This window comes from Rhamphochromis longiceps, linkage group LG5, assembly GCF_057381845.1.
Source record: "Rhamphochromis longiceps isolate RC_006_pf linkage group LG5, R_longiceps_female_GT1.1, whole genome shotgun sequence".
NCBI classification, from domain to species: Eukaryota; Metazoa; Chordata; class Actinopteri; order Cichliformes; family Cichlidae; genus Rhamphochromis; species Rhamphochromis longiceps.
Genome location: NC_140561.1, coordinates 21257773 through 21283914, shown reverse-complemented (window position 1 = coordinate 21283914; position 26142 = coordinate 21257773). Strand labels below are relative to the sequence as shown.

General features: G+C 39.8%; 1 protein-coding gene across 1 annotated transcript in view; it reads right to left on the bottom strand.

Moving 5' to 3' along the window:
• The window catches only part of grm2a (glutamate receptor, metabotropic 2a), a 33373-nt gene that overhangs the window by 5546 nt on the left and 1685 nt on the right, over positions 1–26142 (bottom strand). The window contains exons 2-3 of the mRNA XM_085407932.1: positions 14951–15687; positions 1435–2272 (exon numbers count right to left, since the gene is read on the bottom strand). Coding sequence (XP_085264058.1) covers positions 1435–2272; positions 14951–15478 — 1366 coding nt within the window. The 5' untranslated portion in view covers positions 15479–15687. The remainder of the gene's footprint in view (positions 1–1434; positions 2273–14950; positions 15688–26142) is intronic.

The following is a 26142-nucleotide window of genomic DNA, read 5'->3' as shown; positions in this document are numbered from 1 at the left end:
AACTTTGTAACATTTTAACTATTCAATTGTTTTGGAGCAACAACAGTGTGGACTGTGAACTCATATGTTATGCAATTCATTCTGTTTATTCTGAAAGGAGAGTCTTATCTTTTAATATGTGCCCCTCAATATAGACTCCATGACTGTGAAAGGACACAGGTGCAAACTGGCAATTTACATGATGGAAGTCACAGTCTGAGTCTGTTCCTGGATGGAACAATAGGATGAAGATTCAGAACACACAGGACCTTACATGGCAAAATGTAAATTCATGGAAATCAAAGCAGAAATGAGCTATCATCTAAAAAATTGAAAGGTTACCTGCATATGAAAATTAGTGCTTGGGCCAGCTGTTAGTGATAATTTTCAGTACTGGTTAATCTACCTGCTATTTTCTCATTTATTTAAATAAAATGTTAAAAGGCTGTAAATGATGCCTTTTATTGTTAACCAGAGTATGAGGTCAATTTTTAATCACCGTTACTCTTTTAATCTTATTATTAAAAGTTATAATACTAATATATTACTCAACTTATTATTTCTTAAAATTACAGTTAATAAAATTGCAATCAAGTAACTGCTTCAGTCTGATTACTGTGCTAAACAGCCATTCTTTTACATACACTGTAGGGTTCCTCATTCAGTATTTTCATTTACAGCCTACGTATCTATCACACGTAATGATTTCAAAATATGTATGAGTTTAGTGGTCCACCTGTTTTTGTATGTTTTCTCCTTAGAGTGTTGCAGTGTCTCATGGGATAGACTAATTTAAGGCCTTTCATCCAATTTTAATTCTCTGGATAGTAAAAATCCTTTGGGTATTTTATTATTTATTTATTTATGTTTTTTTTAATTTAGAAATCGTGAAATGCAGCACAGCTGGATACAAACACGGCTGTCTGCATTCATCTCATATCAATGAAAATGTCAGTATTTCCATAAATCAAAGCTAATTTGCACAAGTAGGAGCATTTATATTGGAAAGCCAATCACTTACGATGTGTGTGAACTGATGCTGTTACAGTAGTTGGCACTTGTTTTGTGCTGCAGCTTTGTGTAGACAAGCAGGAAACAAGTTATATTTTTTAAGCTGTGTCTGATTTGTTTTAAACTAAATAATCCATTGTTCTTTTCACACTTGCATGCATGACAAAAGCAGCCTCCGAGCACGAGGGTGAGGAAATTGTTTCATCTCTGCTAATTGAATCATTATAGAAATGTTCTCTGGGTGCAGTGAATAAACATGCAGACTTAGTCTTAAATTCAACATTTTATGGAACTCTAAATTGATTTAACTCAATCTGGCACCATCTAGTACATGCATTGGTACCTGGAGTTATATTTAGTTTTATATACAGATGTTCAAATAATGACAAACATATTTCTTTAAAGCTTTGCTTAAGTAATGTTAGTTCATTAAGATTCACTCACCATCAATTTTGACCTTGAGAATATAGTCTCTGTAAAATTTTCGTCCATTGCCAGGCTTAAGAGCATCGCACACCTTGGTGGAGTTTGGGCACAAGGCTTGTCTCATGTTATGTAAGGCAGTAGCCATTGCATAGACAGCATTCACTACAAACATGATCTTGGATTCTGGTTGAAATGGAACCTCCCGGAGCGAGTGTTTCCCACAGCCTAGATCATGGAGGCTGCACTGGAACTGGTTTTCCCAAAACTCTCTGAACCAGGGATTTCTGGTATTGTTGTATGGATGTAAGGAGGTGAAGTAATCATTAAACTTGGGAATTTGATAGGAGGAAAGTTCAATGGTGAACGCCCCATCTGCCACAGCTTCACTTCCCCTCACCACGCTCTCCTGGGCTCCCCAGCCATCACTTGCCACCCAGGTAAAGGTCACATTCATGCGGTTGGCTGCTACCAGCAGCTCACGGGCATCTTCGCTGCGGGTAAACAGAATGACCACCTTGGCGGTGGACTTCTGCTGCAGGGAGCGGATCACGTTTTCATAACTCCACCGGCTCATGGAGCGGCTCACCTTGGCCGAGGTGGCAATGCAGATTTGGCGGGCACGAGCTTCCTGTTGGAAGGCATCAATGCCAGTCTCACCGTAGTCACCTTCTGATGCCACTGTCGATACATATGTCCAGTTAAAGTAACGTAGGATCTCTGCCATGGCCTTAGCCTGGTAGAAATCGGGGGGCACGGTGCGGGCAAAGTAGTCATAGCGGGACTTGTCGCTTAGCTTGGCACTGGTTGAAGCATAGCTGATCTGAGGGATCTGGAAAAGTCGCAGCAGGTTGGCAACCTGGAGGAAGGGAAAGACAACAAATAAGCCTTTATGAAGTATTGATAATATGAACATGCAGTTCCAATTTTCTATATTTCTACATAAATATAACCAGAAAAGATGTTCATGCAATAAAAGTAGATAAGGTTAAACAAATAAAGCAAATACTATTTATTTATTTGTGTATTAATTGAGGAATAGATGTTTCACTATAAATCTGTGAGTGTGAAAAGTAGGAAAGCTCTGGGATCAGAATCCACTTCTATTTAATGAACAGGGATATAAGGCAGTTAGATTTTCACAACACATGTATCAGGATGGAAAGGGTTATAGAGCCTAAAAGGTTTAGACCGCGCCAATTTACTGTTAAACAGACTGTGTACAAATAAGAAATACAAATGAAGCTTATAATAGCCCGGGAGGTCATCACAAACCCAGGGCACCTCCTCTGCAACGACAACCCTCTGTCACTGGCTACAACAAAAACAATAGTCTTCAATCCAGGGCTGCTAAAGGTCAAGTGATCGAGCCAGAAAGCTGTTTGACAGATGATTTATGAAAGAAAGAGATCAAAATAGAAGTTTCTGGTTAGGGTTAGGCAAGGTAGTGGTAGTATCAAGGTTTGGGCTTATTTTCCTGCATCTGGGCCAGGTGAGCTTTCTCCATCATGGATGAAATAATGAATTGTGAATTAAACCGCTAAATACTAGAGGCAAACATGAGGCAAACACCTGTATATGAAGTGAGTTTAAAATGTCAAGCAACAACGCAACGACCCCCAGCACATGAATTATTCTATCAAATAATGGTCAAAGAAGCAAACAAAGAAAACAAATCTGACGGAGCAAAGAGTTCACGTAAGAAAACCCACCAACATCCCGGTTTGAACCTGCTCAGCACTGAAACCTGGGATTAGCATTGAGGAACTAAAATCCCTCAAAACTAACGAGCAGGTCTGATCCGCAGTCACCTGAAACAAACATTCCCATGCTTTTGCCTCTGAGAGATACATAATATTAGATCACTGTCTTCAGTAAATAAATCACAATGTGTAACACAATTGGATTGTATTTATGAATGCAATGATATGCAGCCGCATTTATGCAGAAAATCTCTAAGGATTCACAATATTTTTGTCACAACTACATTTTTTTTCTTTCAGACTGAAGCGATTAAGTTGTTAAAGCTACACAGAAAACATACACGGACCATCTGTGGGATTTGTTATAATTGCCTATTATTAAATATATTAACGAAATTAACTACACTACGTCTTTTCCCCCTGCAGATGCAATTAGTCTCCCTTCATCCAGGCTCCTATTTCTTAAACGGACCCCTGCTAGTCTCTTTAAAACTTAACACTCCTGTTGAATCAGTGGTGAGATCCTTTTATGTCTTTAATAATTGCAGCGACTGCCTGTCTACCTCAATATTTTTGATCTGTAATGCTTTCAACAAAAAATAAACAATAAACGTGCGGAGCACAAATGGCTGAGTGGCTACAGGTGGTACACAAAGTAAACAGAATAAGAAGGAACACATTTTCAGAAAAGTTTCTGATGAGAGAAGAAAGAAGCATGACGAGACAGGAGTAGAGTGAAACCGAGGGTAGGGATGAGAGTGAAATGACGTCAAAGTGTCAAAGAATCTCAAAACTTTGTATTTTCTGTGTAATAAGCTTTGTCAGTGTTGTGACACTGCATGCTGTGTGTGCAGAAGCCGCTACTGACTAACTTTTGCTTCAGGCACTTCTGTGGGAGCCTAAGGGGAGTCAGTCTGATCAGTCAAAAGAATGCCAACCTAATTATGGCTGACTTTAATGCCGACTCTCACACCAGCACACTCATGGTGCTGCATCCTGAATGTCAATGAGTCATTCTTATAAAAGTCAGAAAGGAAATTCACATTCCAGCTCATCCAGTGTGATTTCATTTATCATTACTATATATTATCTGCATGTAGCTGTAGTGAGAGCAACCTGGTTTACGCTGCAAGCAGTTTATAATAGTGGTAGTATTATAGTTATATATATATATTATATAGTAGTATTATTTTGACATCTATTTGAAAATAATGGCACTAATTTAAGTGCTTTGATGTATCAAAATCATGAAATGGAGACAAAGTAAAAGCATGGCTATATGTGAGGCTAGAATAGTATTCCTATAGGTAGTAGCCAATATGCAAATTGCAAGTTATTGGTAACAAATCGCTTGATTTGGATGGAAAACAGTGAGTAGCAAGGAAAAAGCAAGTCACATCAAATAACATAGGCAGACACTTCTTAGATGAGAATTTATCTTTATAGAAACACAGAGCAATGCACTGAAATGTCCCCTTAGATCTGCTGTGATGTGCTTGGATTTAAATCATCAGAGCTTTATAATTCTGTTGGATCGTAGTGAGATGAATGTTAAATGAGCCAATCACAGTGATTTCCAGGCTGCTAATTTTATTGAAATGAATGACAGGATGTTTCACACAAAAAATGATATGCACAATCAAGTGCCACTGGTCTTGTTTTTTTACCACCACTCAAACAGGCACAATATCAAACACTTTTACTAGCGGATGATTTAGAGCTTTTATTTTGCTTCTTCTGTAGTGTAGCAAATGAAACACTATGAAAATCCAGGTTGTTGAAACACTTTACTGATTTTTTTTTCAAAGGTTCGTATTCAGTGAGAGTTTGAGGTCATCTGGAGGAACTCTGATTATGCAGAAAGGCCTATACGTAATCACATTTCTACATAAAATCATCTCTCTCCATAAACCGTCATGACAGCCATTCTCAACATGTGGTAAAACAGCTGGCAGTACTGTGCTTGCTTGCTTTAGGAAGAAATCAGCGCATAACTTAAAGTGCAAGTGACATGTTAACACAGATTAATCATTTTTACATTTACCAGTTCATCCTATGATAGCTAATCAGTGTACTCCATAATTCTTTCATATTTTCAGTGGGAAATGTTTCCTAACAATTCATTGGGGACATTCACAATTTTTTGTGTTAAATTGAGTTTCTCCTGTATTTTTTTCCCAGTTTAATATTTACATAATGATATCAGCATGTTGGTGATATGACTACAAAAAGGGACAGTAATGTTTCCAAAAAATCAAGGTTTGCTGATATCATTAATACATTACTAGCTGTGCTGTGCAATGTATTTCTGTCATGGACTGCAACTCCTGACTTAAGCACCTTGATTATCACCATCTTGATTTTTTCAATTTAGACATCACAGGTGTGACATCTCACCCTCTATGCTTCCTGCTTCTCCCAGTCTTTCAGTCTATCCCCCTCTCTGTGACTTCATCTCTTAATGTGTTAGTGTCATGAAAATGGCTCTCCTTTAACCTGGCTAAATCACCATGGTAACTAATGCTAACCTGATCAGGAAAAGTTTTTTTCCTGAATTTTTGATTTAAAAATTGGCTTGAAGTGCCACATTTTCACTGATAGTTTTATTTACTACATGTTTTAATTGTAATATGAATTTTCAGCTGGTGGAATACATTTTTTGTGCAAGTTTTTAAGATTGAAGCCCAGCTGTAAAGTTACAGCAGCACAAACAGTGTGTTGCATAATTAATTTGGTGATGCAGAAAATCTTTGCTTGTTTTTATACTTGATTCTAGTGTTTCATACACTGTTTGAACTGCAGCTACTAGAACACAGAGCACACACCAAGAACACCTGTCCAGTCAATAAATGTAATTTTACTCTAAGTTATCTAGAAACTGAAATGATTTCCACGTCTTTATTTATCTTTTATTAGGCTGTAATGTTTCCAGTTTGAGACCTCTAAAGTACTGCCGTCATGTTCAAAATCCCAAGATTGATGCTTTTCTGCAGCATTATATTCATGTCTTTTTTTAGACTTAAATGTTCTATACAGACTTTTATTTTTACTTTTTATCATCATCATTTTATCATCATCATCTAATAGAATCACTGATTGGAATATGCATCACTTCCCTATGAGTCATACGAGACATGAAATGCATGTGAGCATGCACAAAATCTGAAGCTGAAAACCAAGTTTAACAGAGAAAGCTGATAACCACCATCACCACCTCCCCCCAACCCCACCAGTAAAAAAGCAAAAAACAAAAAACTGGATGTGTTTAACATCTTCATAGTGTTCGCTGTTATATAAGGAACAAAGGCTAAAAATTCTTTTGGTTGTACTGATGGTTTAAACCGTGTGTTACATGCTCAAGGATGATTAACTGGTGAGATATAAAATGAACTTGAAAAGTAGAAAATTCGAAGTAGAAATTGCTGTGAAAGACGTTTTTCTTTCAGTTTAAAGTTTGTATTCACATCCTGACTTTAGCATTAACAGAAAAGCAGCCAGAAACTCTAAGAGGGCTCCTGTAGGCAAGAAACAGACTGTCATCGAGGCCTGTGAGTCCCGTGACTGTTAAGCTGAGGGTATTAACCATCTCTGAGCTGTTCTAGACAAAGAAACAGACGTGTGCTATCGATGCTAGGAAGACCAAATTGGTCATCTGAGAATACTCACTGGAAAATTCATTAAGTATACCTTGCTGGTACTGGGTTGGACCCTGTTTTGACTTAACCCTTGTGTGGTGTTCGTATTTTTGTTACTCAGCCAGTGTTCATGGGTCTGGTGGACCCGCTAGAGTTTTGGCTTTCCAAATTAACACTATCAAACAATTTTATGTTAAATTACTCAACAGATGTTTACTTCATCCCAATTACAAGACATATGAACAGCAAACATGGTTAATTTTTTCCCTTTACCTTTGTTAGATCACATTTATGAATTAATGTGCTTCTCGTTTTTCTTTTATATAAAATGTTATAAATAAATCAGTTATAATCAAGTGGAGTGAGTGGAAAGACACAACACATTTACACGTGAAAAAATAATTCATTGTTTAATTTTTCTTTTGAAAAAAACTGAACACGGGTCTCACAGACCCGAACACCATACAAGGGTTAATTTTTCATGGCATACATTTAACAAAGTTCTGGAAACATTCCTCAGAGATTTTTGTCTATATTGACTTGATAGGATTACACAGTTGCTGCAGATTTGTCTGCTGCAAATCCACGATGCTAATCCCCCAAAGATGCTCTCTTGGATTGAGATCTGGTGACTGTGGATGCCGTTTGAATGCATCCACAGTCATTGTCATGTTCAAGAAACCAGTTTGAGATGATTTGACCTTTGTGACGTGGTGCATTATCCTGCTGCAAGCTCCCATAAGAAGATGGGTACACTGTGGTTATAAAAATATGGACATGGTTAGCGACAATATTCAGCCAGGTCATGGTGTTTGCACAATGTTCAGTTGGTACTAAGGGGCTCAAAGTGTGCCAAGAAAATATCTCCCACGCCATTATACCTACCACCCACCTGAACCATCGATACAAGGCAGGATGGAGCCATGCTTTCATGTTGTTTGTGTCAAAGAAACAGAAACCGAGACTCATTAGGACCTGACAACATCTTCTATTGTCCAGTTTTGATGATCCTGAATGAACTGTAGCCTCAGTCCATCTGCTTCAAGGTTCAGCGTGTTGTGCATTCAGCTTTCTTCTGCACACCTTGGTAGTAATGAATGATCGAGTCACGTCAGCTCCAAGTATACTGCCCATTCTCCTCAGACTTCTGACATCAATGAGGCATTTTCAGCCAGAGAGCTACTGCTCATTGGATATTTTCTCTTTTCCAGACCATCCTCTGTAAACCCTCGAGATGGTTGTACAGGTAAACCAGCCTGTCTGATACCACTGAAAGTCACTTAAATCACTTTTCTTCCCCATTCCGATGCTCAATTTCAACTTCAGCACATCATGTCTATATGCCTAAATGTAATGAGTTGCTTCCATGTGATTGGCTGGTTAGATATTTGTGTTAATGAGGAGTTGAACAGGTGTACCTAACAAAATGACCGGTGAGTGTATTTCGTTGTGTTAATGTTCATACGTGAGTTCACCAGCTGCCTTTTGTTCTCTGGTTCCCTTAGGTTTACACCACCTGCAGCTTGATGCAGGTGGTTGTTACAGCTTGCCTCCTTTGTGTCTGCATTTTGGCCCCTTTGATCTGAACTCTATTACTCGGTAATTATATTTATAACTTAGCACGCTGCTTATAAGGAGGTTGTCACTATCGGTTGTAACAAACTTTCCTAATCTTTGCCTGATTTCTGTCGTCACTACAATACAGTATGATAGTATGATATAATGATGACATTTATATAAATATCTGTCTAGGGTACCTAATATTCCACCTGTAGTATCAGTACATTTCACGGCATAGTTTTGTTGCCATGATTTTCTGTGCACGGTTAGAAAAATAAAAACATTTATCTGTGCTGCAGAAATTCTTCAATGCTCACAGTGATAGTTCTCTGTGGGGTGTTGAATGGAGCTGTAATCCACTTACACGTAGCTTATGGAATCTTGTATCACACAGCAGCAGGCATGACACTGATACAACAGGCTTAATGGAAATCATTATATAGATGTTTATATGGCATGTATTAAAAAATGACGATTTAGGGTCGAGGCCACTGGTAAAATAGGATAGTGTGCGCACAACTTCAACAATCACCATTTTTCTTTTTTCTGCTTATCCATTTATTACTCTTGTCATCTTGATTATTTTTTAACATCATTACGTTACTTTAACCTGGGAGGTTTTTGCCAGCTGGCTTCTGCGGCACAAGGATTCTCAGTCGAGAATGAACTCCCGACAGGTTCAAAGGAATACAAAATATGACAGTAGAGGGCAAGAAGTTGAGGAATGAATCCTGTCACTGGAAAATCTGTGGCAAAAGAGGGAACGATGTGAAACACATTAAGTCAGTGTCTACCGGAGAAAAGTTTTCATCCTGCAGTCTTTTCTGTTTAACAATTTGCACTCGGAGGGTTTCTTTCTGCCTGCACCTCCAGGTTTTAAGAAGGTCCTGAGAACGGCTCTATAAATGGCTATATATAGACAGACCTGCATGTGCTTCTTCTGGTGTTGTACATTAATTTAATGTCAATATTAATACTTTTGTACTGGAAATTAAAGAGGGAATCTTAATCTTTAGTAAATTTGGTTAATTTAGTGGTCGATATTGCATGTCTTATGACTAAAATTTATTGATATAGCACTTATCGAAATAAAAGCTGAAACCTTAATTACATAACTTACGGTTTGGTGTCGGATCACCACTAACACTGCTACTACTACTTACTTTTTGCAGGCAACGATTGGCATTTTGTCTATTGTTTTTGTTTTGACAAAAAAGACAGCAGGTGGTGTACAAATACGAAATCTTAAAAATTCATGCAAAGGTAAATGGTAAATGGACTGATTCTTATATAGCGCTTTTCTACTCTCCCGGAGTACTCAAAGCGCTCTATAAAGCGCAAAGGCAAAACTGAACACTCATTAAATTAATTTACTTGAATGGATCAAAATACTAAACTATACATAACTGCCTTTGGTTTTAGCTGTAGTGTGTGGCTTCCAGTCTCTTACATTCAGCTATAAGGGATCATGCTGCCTCAGACAGCACCTTATTTAATTAATACAATTAAGAACTGGCCTAGTGTGGATTTACAGCTCAGGGTCTGGTTCTGAGCAGATTACTGTGAAAGTGGTTTCCTACCAAGCAGTGAGGGCATGCCTGATCTGGTAGCAGCACTTGGGCCGATCTCTCAGCTGTCATATACTGCTAGTTGGCAGGAGAACAATGAAAAGATTTCAGATTGCATGACAGAAAAGTAAAAATATATATGTGCAAATTTCAAATGTAAAAATATGCTTTGATCTTTTGGAGATATGGAACATATGTTGCACTGATTTTTTATTATTATTAATTCTCCAATTTTATATCATCTCCCTCTACACCGAATCAAGTTTTCTCTGATTGGTTGACCCACATAAACAAAAGGTTTCAACAGCAGGTTGGTGGGACTATAATTATATATATATATAACTATATTAATGATATTATTGAGCTAATTGCCATACAGAGCTCATAGTTTTAAAAAAATGTTTATAAGAAAGTGTTAATAGCATTCTGATTTTTGTACATCCGTTGACCTTGATATAATATTTTGGCCATGTTCATTATAAGCATCCACCAATGTATATACGGCAGTAATGAACTGAAAGAATTTAATATACTAGTGAGTGGGTGAGATGTGCTCAAAAGAAAACATTTAAAAGCGAGAGATATACAAGAACACAGAAATAAGAAACTGAAACAGTGTCCTCGTCCAGAAAATATCAGGCCTCCTTTGTAGAGATGTCATGATTTTTTTTTTTTTTTTTTTTTACATGAAAAGCCCATCTGCTCTTCCCAGAAGACTGTTTCTGTGTGCTTCTACAGCTATAACACTGTATTCCCAAAGCAGCAGTCCTTAGCTTCACTCAGTATCACACACACACACGGCCCACTGCAGCACTGTGGAACACTCAGGCAAACACGCACACGGGGAGTGGACATGCATGCACGCACAGCACACGCACGGTGTTATCATTAGCAGTGGATCGTTATCAGTTTATTTCTTATCATTTAGTTGCTTGGCAACAGCTTTAACAGAATAGAAATATGAGCTGTCACATACTTGGAGCAAGGTTGTTTTTGATCAGGTCCTGCCCTCTAATGCTGCTGGATAATACGAGTCTCCTTTATGCTGCAATAGTCTTTCAAAGCCCCCAGAGCCATGCGGCCATTCAGATTACACTAAATGAGAGGCTACGGCTGCACTTCCATTCATTTTAATGTCGGTCACTCAGCTTGGACATGTACTGCTTTTACTCATTTTCATTCTTTTTAGTCATTATTTCAATTTCATCTTTTTAGACTTAAATCATATCTGCCAGACATGGTCAGTACAATCCAGCCGGACACTGGTGTTAAAAAGCCTCAGACACAGAACAACAAAACTGGGGTTCAGCTGACTTTAAGTCAAGTTATCATTCATATCTATCATATAAGATAGATATAGATGTTTGTGTGTTTGTGTGTGTGTATGTGTGCGGTGAACATGATATTTATTTCAACCGCACAAATAGTGGATTTGGTCAGGTGGCTGAATAATCCAATCATACGTGAATTATTTACAATTTCAGGGCACATTCTTCACTTTTACCCATGAATAATGTATTTTGCACAGCATAGCTTTACCGATACGTTTCATCATTATTATTCTCCGGGGCTTGCGTTCTGTCATGTGTGTATCCATGTTTAAATCCTTCATATGACTCATGTATGCTCTGGAGATTGGCACAGTCTACCTGCAGATGAAGACAATGCTAAAAATAGTCTTCTTTGCGGGTGATAAAAATGAAATTCTCGAGCTGGCTGAAAGCTCATATATATATAAATATATCCTATTTTTTTGCTCACACAGTTTAGTCTTCAAATGTCAACCAGACTGCTCAAATCAAGATCAACATTTTTTTTTAATTCCAGCATGCTTCCTTGTGAATCCAGAAGAAATTCCAATTATCCACAAAGTTGCCGTTATTCAGAAAGCGCTTTTATCCAAATACCCTGGAACAAGCCACGTTTCTGCCTCCAGACAGCGATTTTTGTATGCTGCTCTGAAACATCACAGTGTGTTATTTTCCATTGTTTGCAGATTGGTTCCAGAGTTTTTTGATTTTTTTCTTTTTAAATCTATCCGTGTTTTATGCCTGAGCATTGTTCTTTTGTGAGCACTTGAGTATTTGACATTCCAGAGGTGTTGTTCTTCTAATGCGCCCCGGTGATTATGTTTTGCCTGGGGATGCTCTCATACCGGTGAGTCATATTCAGCACCGAAGACTGCTGTCGGGGTAACAAAAAGTGGTGTCCCGTCTGTGTATTAATCAGAATCCGACCCCGAGGCTAGATGTTCCTGGACTGCAATTGTAGAATTTAATGCACCCTTTCTTTAACCCACCCATTTAGGACACTGCAGAGTAATAAAGCTAATGTCCCCGGTTATATAAAAGGTATCCCAACAAAAATTAATATAACGTGACACCGGATGTGGACTGGCAAAGCGCTTCAGTGTCTTTGCTTCAAGTATAGAATGATATGTCCAGAGGGTAAACGTGTAACTTGTTGGTGCTTCACACATGAATAAAGATGCTGAATGTAAGCGAGCATGTCATCACAAGGTCATTACTCACCTTGCACTGATGACCCACTGTTTGGATACTCCACAGGGAAAATGGTCAAGGCTAAAAATTTGAATCACCCAACGATTTCTATATGTACATTTAGTCAAAGCATCCAGATGGCATCACAGACTTCCCCCAGACTGTTTAAGATACAGACTTGGGGTTGTGAAGTGCTTTGACGCCACATGACGCCATGTGACTCACTCCATCGCCTTCACTCTGTGATCAGATTTGCACGTTGGCGTCTCCGCGTTTCTGAGAAACATGAGCTTTCATTCCATCCCCCCGTTTTTTTCCGTCCTCTGTGTGCATGCACACCTCTGCCAATCTACCAGAAAGCCCGGCTGCAACCACAGATGGGGAAGACAGGACCTACCCTGCAAGAGCGTCATCAAACTTCGCCTCCACACTTAACTCAATCTGGGCCCGTGTAGCTGCAGCATGGCTAGGCTGGCAGCCAGATCCGCCCCCATATCTGCGATTGTCACACCACAACACCAGCAGCACAGCACAACACGCTTCTTTATTGTGACAGATTTAGACAGCACTCAGCGTTCTCACCACCTGTCAGTTCGACATGTTCCGCCACGTCGCCGGACCGAAAAGCGCCTTTAAACTAATAAATGCTGCTTGTCCTGTAACTGCCTTGCCTTTGGGGTGAAATACACACATGTGTATTAACTCTGTGCCATTCGCACAGATGGGCAGACATTATAAAGTTTCACTCACTCAGGCTGGTTCACCGAAAGGTCTGACAGGCTATAGATTATATACAAATGAGGCAGTTACAAAGAACGGACACATTATGTGGAGATGATTTCCAGCAGCAGCACAAAAATATCACATATTTCTCATGGCCCAAATGCATATGTTTGTGGATGAACACTGTCCCAGAAAATAGCAGTAAATCTTTAGAACATTAGGAAGATTAAATATAACTATGTGGTTAAAGTTCATTTTAAAATGCTAGCAAGTGTGTAAGAGGAGGGCAGATTTATTTGCATAATCACACACTCACCAACCAGGCGTGAGAAAGAGACGGCGAGCACACCTCATGACTGAACTTCATTACAAGTTATTTGTGGTATTGAAAAAAAAGACATCTGTATCCTATGGTGTACTTCTACTATGAGAAATATTCAGCGAGAAGCTAGGGCAGACCTGAGACCTCAGGCTTGTAATAGCATACCCATAAATTACCACAAGACAAGGGCACTCTCTGAGGAGCCCCAGATGCAGAGTTTTGCTAAAATTACAGCTCGTTTATCAACTCCTTTATTTTCAAACTTTCCTTTTGAACAGGAATCCCTCTATAGGTGCTATAGGCACGACTTCCCTTAAGCCTTTTCCCTATAGCTCTCCAGGAGCTCTCCACCTGCAAAGTGTATCATTTCTTTACATATTTGGTATTATTTTTTTGTCAAGACTACAGTAAATGAAGATGTTTGCATTTACATAGCACCTTCCCAAACTTACTAACCATCATTTACTCATTTAAAAACTTTTGGAGTTATCGTATCAATTTTTTGCAGAATAGAGACAGATTTTTCATGTGCCCGCTATAGCTAGTGAAGCAGCTGTTCACAGGGAATTAATTATTTTTGGCTTAGCATTGTGGGCATGTCTATATTGTCTATATATATACGCAGTGGGGAAAGGCTGCAAACAGCGCACTGCCACTGACAGGGGTTCCTGCAGTCTGTTGTTTATCTGCGACCTGATTCCAATCATTGTTTTTGGATGAGCAGAAGTGTGTTTCTTTTCTTCCAAGAAGCAGATATCTGGAACATGAAGCTGCATATCTCAAGTGGGGTGAACCGTGCTCTTCAGATGAGACGGCGTACTGGGTCGTCTGGCTGGCTGAGCCGGGATGATGAGTTTGGATTAATGCTTTAAGGCATGTATATTTGTGGATGTTTACAAATCTCAGTTCTGCAGGACGCACAGTATCTCTTTTCACAATGACTTGAAATTGCATTTATGTGGCAGCCATATTACAGCAGAAGATTGGGAGGCCCAATTAGCAGAGCTTTCATCGCATCAGCTTGAGTGAGCCGAAAGGAGCACTGCTGCTGAGAGTAATCATGCCATCACTAGTCATCCTGTCAGCCCGTCCTGAGTGCAACATCTGTAGCATGTCTGCCTCTGACAGGACCACAGCTGAAGTGTGAATTACTGGGAAAGAGAAAGAGAGCTTCCAAATTAGATCAGCCAAGCACATGGGCGTACAGGTAAACAGATCCTTCTTGCGGAACTGATACTCATTAAGTCCCTGTGTTAACATCTCGCAAGGGGTAATTGCACGTGGTACTTAAGTCTAAATGGACAGTTATATGACAATCCATCACAATCACTCTTGGGTTTGTAATCCCTCCCCTCTCTGGCGCTCTCTCTTGTGCCTACAGTAACAGCTAAAAGTGAAGTTCATCTTTTGAAAATGGTCTCTTTGACAAATTTAATGCAGAATTTTGATCAGTTTATTTATTGGCATAAAGCATTTTTAAAATAAATGAAAAAAAATAAACATTTCTGTTTTCACTAGTCCTTACCTGAATGGAGACATCGCTGTAGGACCCTCCTATGACCCCAGAGATAGCCAGAGGGACATCATCATGGATGGCGTAGGAGCCATCAGGGCACGTGTACTCACTGTCATCCACTTTGGTGAGGGAGGCCCTGACAAACTCTAGGGATTGCTCCAGAGCATAGGTGTCCTTAGAGCATGTGTCCAGTATGTGAGCTCCCAGTCTGAGCCCATGAAGGATGTGTTCATCCTTGTTGATTTCGTCTAATGCCAGGAGCATGGCTTCCAGTCTCTGGATCCCTCTCTGTGCATTGATCTTTCCACAGTCCTCTGCACCCTCGCCCTTCTGGTGCACAGGGAACAGGCCACCGATCATCAAATCTCCCTCCAGTGTGATCTCTTTCTTGGTGTCAGTGTTGTAACCCACCACAGGCAAACCCTGGGGAGCCTGGGCAAAGAGAGACACACATAAGCACAGCAGGCTGAGGTTGGACAGCCAGAGGGGTCGGGGTTGAGGGCGCACCCCCAACACAGGGGCTTTCTCCAATGACATATCCCTGGGCAAAACAAAGTCACCGTCCCGCCTGCGATTTCTGGTCAGCGTCCGGTCGGCTTTTGAATACGGCAGCACTGAGGAAAAGAAGGTGCAGCAGCAGCCCCGCCAGATCTCAAAGCTCCACTGTTTTTATTCTGACGGAGGCCATTTACAGCATCATTGCCATCCTCTGCGTCCTCTTCTTCAGAGTGTTTGTAGATTACAGCCTACAGATCAAACAGAGAAATTCAGTCACAGCTTTTGAGCTGAAGTACAATGATCCCTTTGTCTCACAGACTGTGCGTCTGCCAGGGACAGACTCAGCCCTTGGAAATATTTGACATCTACACATTAGTAAATATTTGTGTCCTTTGATTCTTATTGATGATAGCTGTGACAGGCAAGACAGTGAAAACAAAAACTCTCCATTTGTTAACTGTCACCACACGCGCTGCCACACAGCTGGAGTGAGTTCGCTACCTTAGACAAATTTTTTTCCAGTTTGTTTTACAGTTTTCATGAAGACCAATGTTTCTCTTATCCAGAGTTATATGACATGTCTAGCTTTGAAATAGCCAGCTTATAAAGCAGCTTAAGGACAGGGTTCACCATTAGATCAGAGTTCACTGAGAATAACACTTTCGCATGTTTTCGGGCAGCATACAGTTAATCTCTCATTGTCAAGGGCCTCATTTAGTGAGCGTGTACGCTACACTTTTGATTCTGCTTTTCTATTCTCCCTCCATTTCATCCCCTCTATCTTTGTGACCTCACATTGCTTTTCTTCCAAGGCAGATGATTGTACAACTCTTTTATAATCACATGTGCACATGCTCCTGTACACCGAAAGTCGAGAGAGATAACAAATCGTGTCCCGAAGGAACATTTTGTCAAATCACATTAAATGCTCACAGAGTCTTACAAAGACAATATTTATGCACAACAAAAGAAAAATACGCGCAAAAATAAAACGAGATGGATTTGAGGACTCTGTTTTGAGCAAGCAAATTGATTTTGTTGCCAACAAATTGAATTAGTGGGATTTTATCTAGAGATACATGAATATACTTCAGTCTTCACTCACTGTTTTGGAACATGATTTATTTTCATGGGTTTGATGAAACGCAAAATTAATGTGGGAAATTCTTAGAAAATGAAAAGACATTTTTGTAAGGCCAATGTGAACAAGACAAACAGTGCACTGGGTGCAGATGTTCAGCAAAAGTGCACCAAAGCTGCCATTTGGGTGTTAAATCACAGCCAGTTACACTGTGTTTATTTAAAGCACTTGTTCTCTAACGATGGGTCAGACACCCTTTTGTTTTTAGGGCACACAGTGTGTTATGTTTAAATTTTAAATATAAAAAAATAAAAAGAATTCTCTGTATTTGTTTCATTTGTGTAATCATTACAAACATATAACACAGTATATAAAATGTTATGGTATGATGCTGTTGTCATTGGAAAATAACAGTTCTCAGCTTCATGCACATTACTATATATAGTCATAACTAATCATTATTATGTGTATTAAAACCAAGTATAATTCCATTGTTAATACATATATGCCTTCTAAAAACCTGTTTTTAACTATAAATTTAACATTCGTTAACTGGTATAATTGGACAGCCTTACTGAGGAAGGTGTGCTAAAGGTCACTCCTCACTCACAAAGCACACTGAGTCTTCTGCAGTCAGTCTTGTGTGATATGATGTGATATCCATCTATCCATCCATTCTCTTCTGCTTATCCAATTCAGGGTCGCGAGGGGGCTGGAGCCTATCCCACCTGCCGTAAGGCAAGAGGCGGAGTATACCCTGGACAGTTTGCCAGTCTGTCACACGGCTAAATGATGTGATATCATGGACATTAAATATAAGATTGAGTATAAGTTCAGAAACTTATTCTTACATAATAATATGATTGTTTAGTGTTCTCCTGATGGTGGTTTTTACAAACGTGAGCATTAGTCAATGTGAGCGTGGCATAGTTGCTGGTTCTGGTTCCTTTGTGACTTTTGAAATTATCAAAGTATACACTCACCAGACATTTTATTAGGTACATCTTTCTAGTACTAGATTGGACCATGTTTTGCCTTCTGAACCGGCTAAATTCTTCATACAGATTCAGACATCATCAGCAACAACACTCTGGTGTTTAAATGATGCTCACTTGGTAATATGGGGCCTGAAGTGTACCAAGAAATAACCGTTGATGCAAGGCACGATGGAGCTATGCTTGCATGTTGTTTACACCAAATATCTGAGCCTACCGTCTGATTGTCGCACCAGAAATCAAGATTTATCAAACCACTGTTCTATTATCCAGTTTTGGTGAGCTTCAGTTTCCTGTTCATAGCTGAGAAGAGCGACACCCAGCTCTTCTGCTGCTGTAGCCTATCTACTTCCTATCTTCTGCGTACCTTGGTTGTAAGCAGAGATGATTGTGTGGGAAAATCCTAGCAGATCATTCCTAGCATATTTGGCACCAATAACCACACCACATTAAAATCACCTTCCTTCCCCATTCTGATGCTCGGTTTGAACTTCAGCAGGGCATCTTGACAATGTCTACATGCCTAAGTACAATGAGTTGCTGCCATGTGATTAGCTGATTAGATATTTGCATTAAATTGGAGTTGAACAGGTGTACCAAATAAAGTGTCTGGTGAGCATAGTGTCACTGACTAAGCGAATTCTTTTCTTTTTCTTGACATTTGAGCGATTAGTTATCTCTAAATGTTATCCTCAGCTCTGTAGAACTTTGTCTGTTTCTCTTTGAAAGCTATAAATTCATTAATGACACACTATGGATGGATCCAATAAAGGTCCACAGCAATAACAATTATGCATAATGACATCTGTTCTGCCGCTGATGGAAAACCTTACCAGCGCAACTAATGTCCAGTGACTGTGCATGTATCAGTGTTCGATGTGTGGTGAACTGCAGGAGAGCAAATGGGGCTTATAAATGTGCGCCCAGCTCCACAGTGACAGCAAAACAGAGCCAGGCGTACTTGTGGCTATATAAATCTGCTGAAAAGATTGTGCATGCATATTTCTGCTCTCTGTGCATACACAGCCTTTTAGTTGTTAATCTACGTAGAGTTTTATGCGCCTGTTCCCTGGTGTCAGTTCCCACAAATCCCAGAGGCTTAATTAAGCAGCGTGTTGAGTGTGGGACAAGTTTATCGGAGTAAATTATTGAGCTAGAATGATCTGCCTCAAATCCATTGTCTCACCAAGTCAAGTAGGCTGACAAGCAGTAATTATCTGTATTGATGAGAGATTATGAAAACAGAGCAGGGGGATATTAATGCGCATATGTCTTCAAATCCATTTAAAAATACTGACTTACCTATTAAAACAACATAAAGCTCTCAATGGGATCAGGCTGCAGACCACGTTCTTTGGGGTTTTTCTCTGTTTCTCTGTCTACACTCTCTCTTTTTTTCTGTCTTTTTCTCTGTTGTTTCCATGGAAACTTGCCAGTAGATGGAGAGGGTGAAGGGAAAGTGGAAGACAGACCAGGACAAGTGGGCCAGTCTGATCATGCGTGGTGCCTGGTCTTATGGGAGAACTGGGAAGCCTGCACTGTTCACTGACCAAACTTATCAAATTCCTGCCAGAGCGTTTCATGTTTTGCCTTCTAAACAGCAGCCCACCCTCAACCGCGACTGAAATAAAACAGCAGAAAGACGCAGCTAACACCGCTATTGTTTTAATATGTTATCTTTGACAGATTCTTAGTTGTTTAAAAATGGTTTGATGAAGAATTATCGCCTAGGAGATGCTTCTGGTGTATGCGCGACATACTTTACTGGGAAACAAGATGTGACATGTAGCGTTACACTTCAGGAACCATCAGTGAAACCTAAAAGGTCCTTTTTCTTCCGCACAAAATAATTGTGTAGGTGTCAGACTTTCCATTTGCTCCCTCAGCAGCTTGTCAACAAGTGAAACTCCAGTGCAATCGCCTGCGCTACTTGCCGCACGTACAAAGGCAACCACAACAAGCGAAGGAATATGACTCTGTACAATAAGAACATTCTAATGTTTGAAGAGTGTATTCCGGATTAAGTGTAGCTCTCTGCCACATTAAAACACCGATGCACAAGTTTTCATCGAATGTCTGAGATGTAAGCTGACTAAATGTATTTACTGGAGATTCTGCAGGGGGGAAAAATTGTCTGCCATGGCTCTGGCAAAGCACTTAAGTGCATAGTCTCAAGGGAGAAGGGTGACAAAAGGATTTCTGACAGACACATTGTCAGTCTCTTTTCTGAGCCTGCATTCCCACTGGGAGCTTGCGTGTTACCAGTGGACTCCAATTCTCTGTTCAGAACACTCCGGTGTGCAACCTATCATGGTAGCAGACAGACAGACTCCTGTTGGAAAACCAATCTTTTAAAAATTCCAGTATGTCCATGTGGAATACAAGTTGGGATTCCCGATCCCATCAAAATGCTGTTATTTTAGGGCGAAATAAATTAGGCAAATTCTATGTGAAATTGACAGTCAAAGGAAAGGTTTGACATTATACAGCAAATATGAAGTTCGTTATCTGTTCATATACTTTTAGTTTCCTCAAATTAATAAGATTTTCACAGTTAAGCTTTGCAGTTTGTTGTATTGTAGATCAGTGTGGTGCCATTCCAAACTGCTGCGTGTATACTTAAATGAGAGACGCTAAGAGCGATATTTACACTTTAGATGTAATACCCCACCCAGGATTCTGTCTACATGTTAACTTCAAAGACAAACTGTTCCTCTCATTTTTTCCTCTCCCCTCCTATCCAGCCATCTACGTTTCTGTCTCCACCAGATGGCCTTTTTAATTCTGAAGTGTAAAGCCTGCCAGCCTCTTACACACTTCAAACCAGACTGTGTGAAGGAATTGGTTAGGGGTGTGTGTGTGTGTGTGTGTGTGGGGGGGGGGGGGGTAGCCAATGGGGGCTGCAGAAAATACAACAAAAGATAGCAGATGTGAGAGGCAGGGAAAAAAAGCGGAGGGAAATAAAGAGGGGGGGCTAGGTTTGAGGAAGACGGTATCCAGAGTGATTTTTTTTTTATGACACTCATTTGCCCCAGGAGTGCAGCATTAATATGGTAATATCCCCCGCAGGCAACAGAAAGTGTTGAAGACTGGAGGTCATTTTCTGTACATGCTGCCATGAGTCTGGATGAGCAGGTTGGAGATCCCCAGTGGAATGACTTGGAGTCTTGCTAAGAGGAAGCACAGGAAATGGAAGTCAGGCTTCCCTAAAATCACATTTCCTGCTGACAAAGAGAGTGGTCCTGGGCTGGGGGTGGGACGGGCCGAGCTGGAGGTGGTCTGTAAATGGGAAAGAGGGCTCAAGAGTGCAAAACATATACATGCACATATTGCCAATCATAGATGGAAGATCAGGCTGGAAGAACCTGAAATTCTATATCAGCTTCTTAATATTCTATTGCTTATTGTCAAGGAAACTCTTATGGCCCAAACCCAATCTGACATTACTTAACTCTTTAGCTTCACGGTGTTCCAGGATGTCTGGAGGGGCGTTAATCTCGAGTGCATCATTTTGCTGCCAGATGAATGGATGAATATTATTCTGTCATTTCAAATTTCCCTCTGAAATTGCACCACTGACACCACACAGTGCCCAGGTTGCCTTTAGGCATCACTGACGCGTCCTGTAGTGTAACACTAAATGTTGTATCTTATTTCCCAGTACAATGTGTTGCTTTTGCAACCAGAAGCTTTTCTAAGGCAATCATTCTTCACCAAACAATTTTTTGATGAATTATTTTAAGTATAAAAGCTGGAAAAATGCAGGCACATCCATTCCAAAACAGGGATGGAACTGGTGGGCTGAAATAAATCAGGCAACAGAAACAAAAGGGAAAAAAGCTAACCGCTTGGATACTGTGGGCCTCCACTTTTACCTGCAGATTGATTCATTCAGTTTTTCTCAGTCTGCAAATGGAAAACCTCTGTGTATGCTTCCTGTTTTGTTTTCAGCAGCTTGCTTTGTCTTTCGCACTTGACTTCGCCTCCTCTTCATCCTCTTTCTACCTGCAAAGGGGGAATCCCTCGCATGTGTTGAATGGTTCTTTGACTCCCAGCAGCCTCGTCCTGCTTCCATCATCAAACATTCATCCACTCCCTTGTCTCTCAGAGATCATTACTGCCAGGTTTATGGCTGGTCCGAGCACGGTGATAGATGTGCGGCGCTTGGTGTTGTTTCAGAGATTTGCGTTTTTTACAAACACAACAGATCGATGTCTGTTTTCCAGCAACTGTACTGGAGACTGGTGCTACTGGGGGAATTTTAAGTTTTAATCATTATTTTACATGAAATATGACAAAATGAGAAGTCACATTTAGCAATTTTGGGATCTTATGTAACTACAAATCCAGATCCCACAGCAGGATTGCTTTTAAAAACCTGCTCCAATTTTTCTCAGTTAGCTTTTTCTTCAACTATATGAAAGTGTTATTGTATTCAGGCTAGGTTGCAAGATTAAGCAGTGGTTTATTTCAGAGGGTTATTATGTTTCCTTCTTGGTTCCTTGTTTTACTAATAAATCCTGAACGTGAACCTCAACATTTTATTTGGCTTGATTTAGCAACTCTTTCAAGCTTAAACTGAAATGGTAATCCAAGTTTTTTTTTTTTTTTTTAATGATTAGGACTAAATAATTACTCAATTATTCAGCATTCAGAGTTTCCTGTTTCTCAGTGTAGTATCATGCAATGAAATTGTCAGTAGCCTGGTAACAAAACAGAAAATTAACAACTTTCATCACACTTTGATTCAAATACAGCTTCGTGATTGGTGCTTCGTACATGTCATCTTATTTTAGTCAACTAAGCACCACCCAATTCAAGCTGGCAAGAAGAATGCAAAGGCAACAGTCACAAATCAACCCCTAAATCATTTTGGTACAATGATTTGGGGGTTTGTTCATCAAGTCCCATTTTTAAAAGCCTTGACTTGAGCATTTTGGTCATCACTATCTTGGTTTTTGAAAAGGAAGGAGTGTATTTGAAATCAAGGATACTGAACAAAACTGCTCTATTAGCTGTCCACACTTTACATAATGAACACAAAGTTTAGTATTAAAAAGGCATCAAACTAGTGATTGAAACCATGAACTTATTGTGAGACTTTTTTCAGAGGTCATAAATCAAGTGGCAAACTAGTGAACAGCTGTTTTCGCATACACTTTTATACAATCAGTCATTTTGGACATTACATGCACATCTAAGGTACTTCTGCCTTGACTTTAGACTCCGAAGCTTAATCCATATTTTATGTACACTCTGTGACAGGAATGATGAAATCCTTTATGTGAAACAACCAACACAGGCCCAAGGACTCAGGCGCACTAGACTAAAAGTAGGATGGCAACTTTTTTGCAACTCATAAAAACTTTTAGTTACCGGGTGATCACACTGAATTCTTTTGCATTCAGCGGCTGATTGCAAGTAGTTGCATTGACCAGCTCGTCACTAAGAGATCAACTGTTCAACATCCTCAACTTCTGGGAATCTATTGTCATGAAAAGGTGATTGTGCAGGTCATCAATTATTAACAGCAGTCTGTCTTCTGGTGTGGTTCCTGCAAATTTCAAACATGCAGTAGTGCAGCTACTGTTTAATAAACCTGGCCTTGATCACACAGTTTTAGCGAACTATAGGCCTGTTTCCAAGCTGCCTTTACTTTCCAAGGTTTTAGAGAAAATTGTTTTTAGTCAACTGAAAGATTTTCTAGATGATAATGGCATCTCTGAGGTTTCTCAGTCAGGTTTTAAAACCCTTCATAGCACAGATCTGCATTATTAAGGGTTTTTAATGACATCCTTCTGGCATTTGATTCTGGTAACCATGTTGTCCTTGTCCTGCTTGACCTAACTGCTGCTTTTGACACCGTAGACCACAATATTCTAATTTCTCGATTAAGTAATGTAGTAGATATTGGTGGCACTGCACTTAATTGGTTGAAGTCTTATTTGTCAGATCGAACTTTCTCTGTCAGCCTTCTCGGTTCCGAATCATCTTCTGCTCCTCTGTCATGCGGCGTCCCACAGGTCTCAATTTTAGGGCCACTACTGTTTTTACTGTATTTACTGCCTCTGGGTTCTATCCTTAGAAGGCATGGGGTCGCATTTCAAATTTAGTTGCCACTGAAGCAGAAGGATGGCATCTCCATAAAACCTCTCCTGCCTAGATGACATTAAAGCTTGGTTGGCTCTGAACTTTTTAAATTTTAATGAAAAGAAAACAGAGTTGTTGGTGTTTGGACCCAGTGGTCCCTGTGAGTCCTCCTCTGTAGATTTGGGACCCATGAAAGTTTATTTTAAACCTGTTGTTACTGATCTTGGTTTTAAGTTGGACAGTGATTTTAGATTGGACAACCAAATCAGAGCAGTGGTGAAGTCCAGTTTTTATCATTTAAGGCGACTGGCAAGAGTAAAATCTTTTCTTTCGAGGCAGCACCTTGAAGTAGTGATCCATGCTTTTATTTCTTCCCGCCTGGACTACTGTAATGCACTTTATGTGGGGGTCAGTCAGTCATTGCTCTCACGTCTGCAGCTGATTCAAAATGCTGCTGCACGACTCCTAACAGGAACTCGTAAAAGAGAGCATATAACCCCTGTCCTGGCCTCACTGCACTGGCTGCCTGTGTCTTTTAGAGTTCATTTTAAAATTCTTGTGTTTGTTTTTAAATGCTTTCACAGTCTTGCCCTCTCTGAGTTTCTTCATCTCCACACACCCTGTCGGTCTCTCAGGTCAGCTGACCAGCTGCTCCTGGAGGTACCGAGATCCAGGTGGGGACAGGGCCTTCTCTATCATGGCTCCAAAATTATGGAATAATTTGCCCTTGCACGTTAGAGAGGCCCCTTCACTGTCCACTTTTAAATCACGTCTTAAAACCTACTTTTATTCTTTGGCTTTTAACCTCAGTGAGACTTAGTTTTCCGTTGACATGAAATTAGTTATTTAATTAATTATTTTATTTTTTCTTTCTTTTATTTGGCTTTTATTTATATCTTATGTCATTTTATTTTATGGTTCCAATGTACAGCACTTTGTGTCCGCTGTGGTTGTTTTAAAGTGCTTTATAAATAAAGGTGATTGATTGATTGATTGATTGATTGATTGATTGATTGATTGATTGATTGATTGATTGGTTGGTTGGTTGGTTGGTTGGTTGGTTGGTTGGTTGGTTGGTTGGTTGGTTGATCTGGTGGGAGACTGTCGCCAGACAATCACAGTGCAACTTGGACCGACTGTCAGACTGGTTGCCAAAATCTACAAATAGCTGTCATCTAATTTATTAACATAGATTACCAACATTTTACAATCAGTCTGAGAACAACTGGTCCCGCGGAGATGCTGCTTTACATTAAGTTACTAAAAGCAAATGAAGGTTGGCTGTTTTAATTAACATTAACACTGGGTCTGCAAACACTAATCAGCCATAATGTTAGGACATGCTTTCATCAGCAGAAACCAGGTGTCACCACTTGACGCTTTAAGACACTTTCTTTTTATAGTAAATGTGCAGTATTAGAAGCAGAGCAAGGTCATTGGGCTGACCCCTTTCCACACTGACGTTTTTCCCACAGACACATACAGAGGTCTCTCTTAGACCACAGCAGAAACCAGACTCCTATTGCTTAATCCTCAAATACAAAGTATAATCCTGTTCAAGCAGAAGTCAGAATTTATTTTAGCACGAGTTGGAAGTAAAAGGACTGAACAGCTGTTCATTATGACTCACAATGGAAATTATTGGTGCAGCTGACCTAGGACTCACCTAGGAACCTCTCACATATGCCCAGCATCACTCCAGCAGTCACTTTTAATCTGAGTCACGCGCATCATTAATTACCTGGAAGCTCCTGTATGCTTTCACTGGAATCCATGTTTAAATATTTCTACTTCATCAGAAATCAGCTGATGGAACAATGCTTTGTTTTTTTGTTTTTTACTTAATGCTCTTTGTCCTTGTCATAAGTGAGAGTTCAGGGTTTCGTGTATTTTGCATTATCATATAGTGACTTGAGCTTCATTTTAATTTATGTCACACAGAAATGAAACTGTAGGTTTCCCCATTTATTGTAAAAATTGGAGCCAAGACCGCATTTCCGTCATTTCCTATCTTTCACGCTTACTCTGTCTTCACTGTGTGCAACGCAACTGCACCTTATTAAAACTGGTGCAGACGTACCATCTGATTACCAAATCTAAATCAGCAGATGAACTCCTATGTTAACACTGGTGCAGTGAGAAATTAAATATTTAACTAAACAGATGTATTGTAGAGACATAACATGATCAGTCTGTGGATCCCACCTGCATGTATGTGCGTATTTGCGTGATCAGATGGAAGGGTGAGCTATTAAGCTGTCCTTTCAATAGCACAGGCGTGTCGTCATGCTTGAATTTAATCACTTGTGGCTGGTAGCAAATGCAACTCGTGTGTATTGTAAAAGGTTTGAATGATGATGAAGTAACAAGACCGATGTCTCTTAACATGAAACTGAAATCTAGAAAGCAGGAGGGGTAAAGTTTAGTCACGCACCATTATTAATAACTTGGTAGTCAACCACACATTGGTGCTAATGTTTACATAAGAGTAAGCTGGTTCGTGCACAGAGTTTTGGGTTCTCTGTGCATTTGAGTCT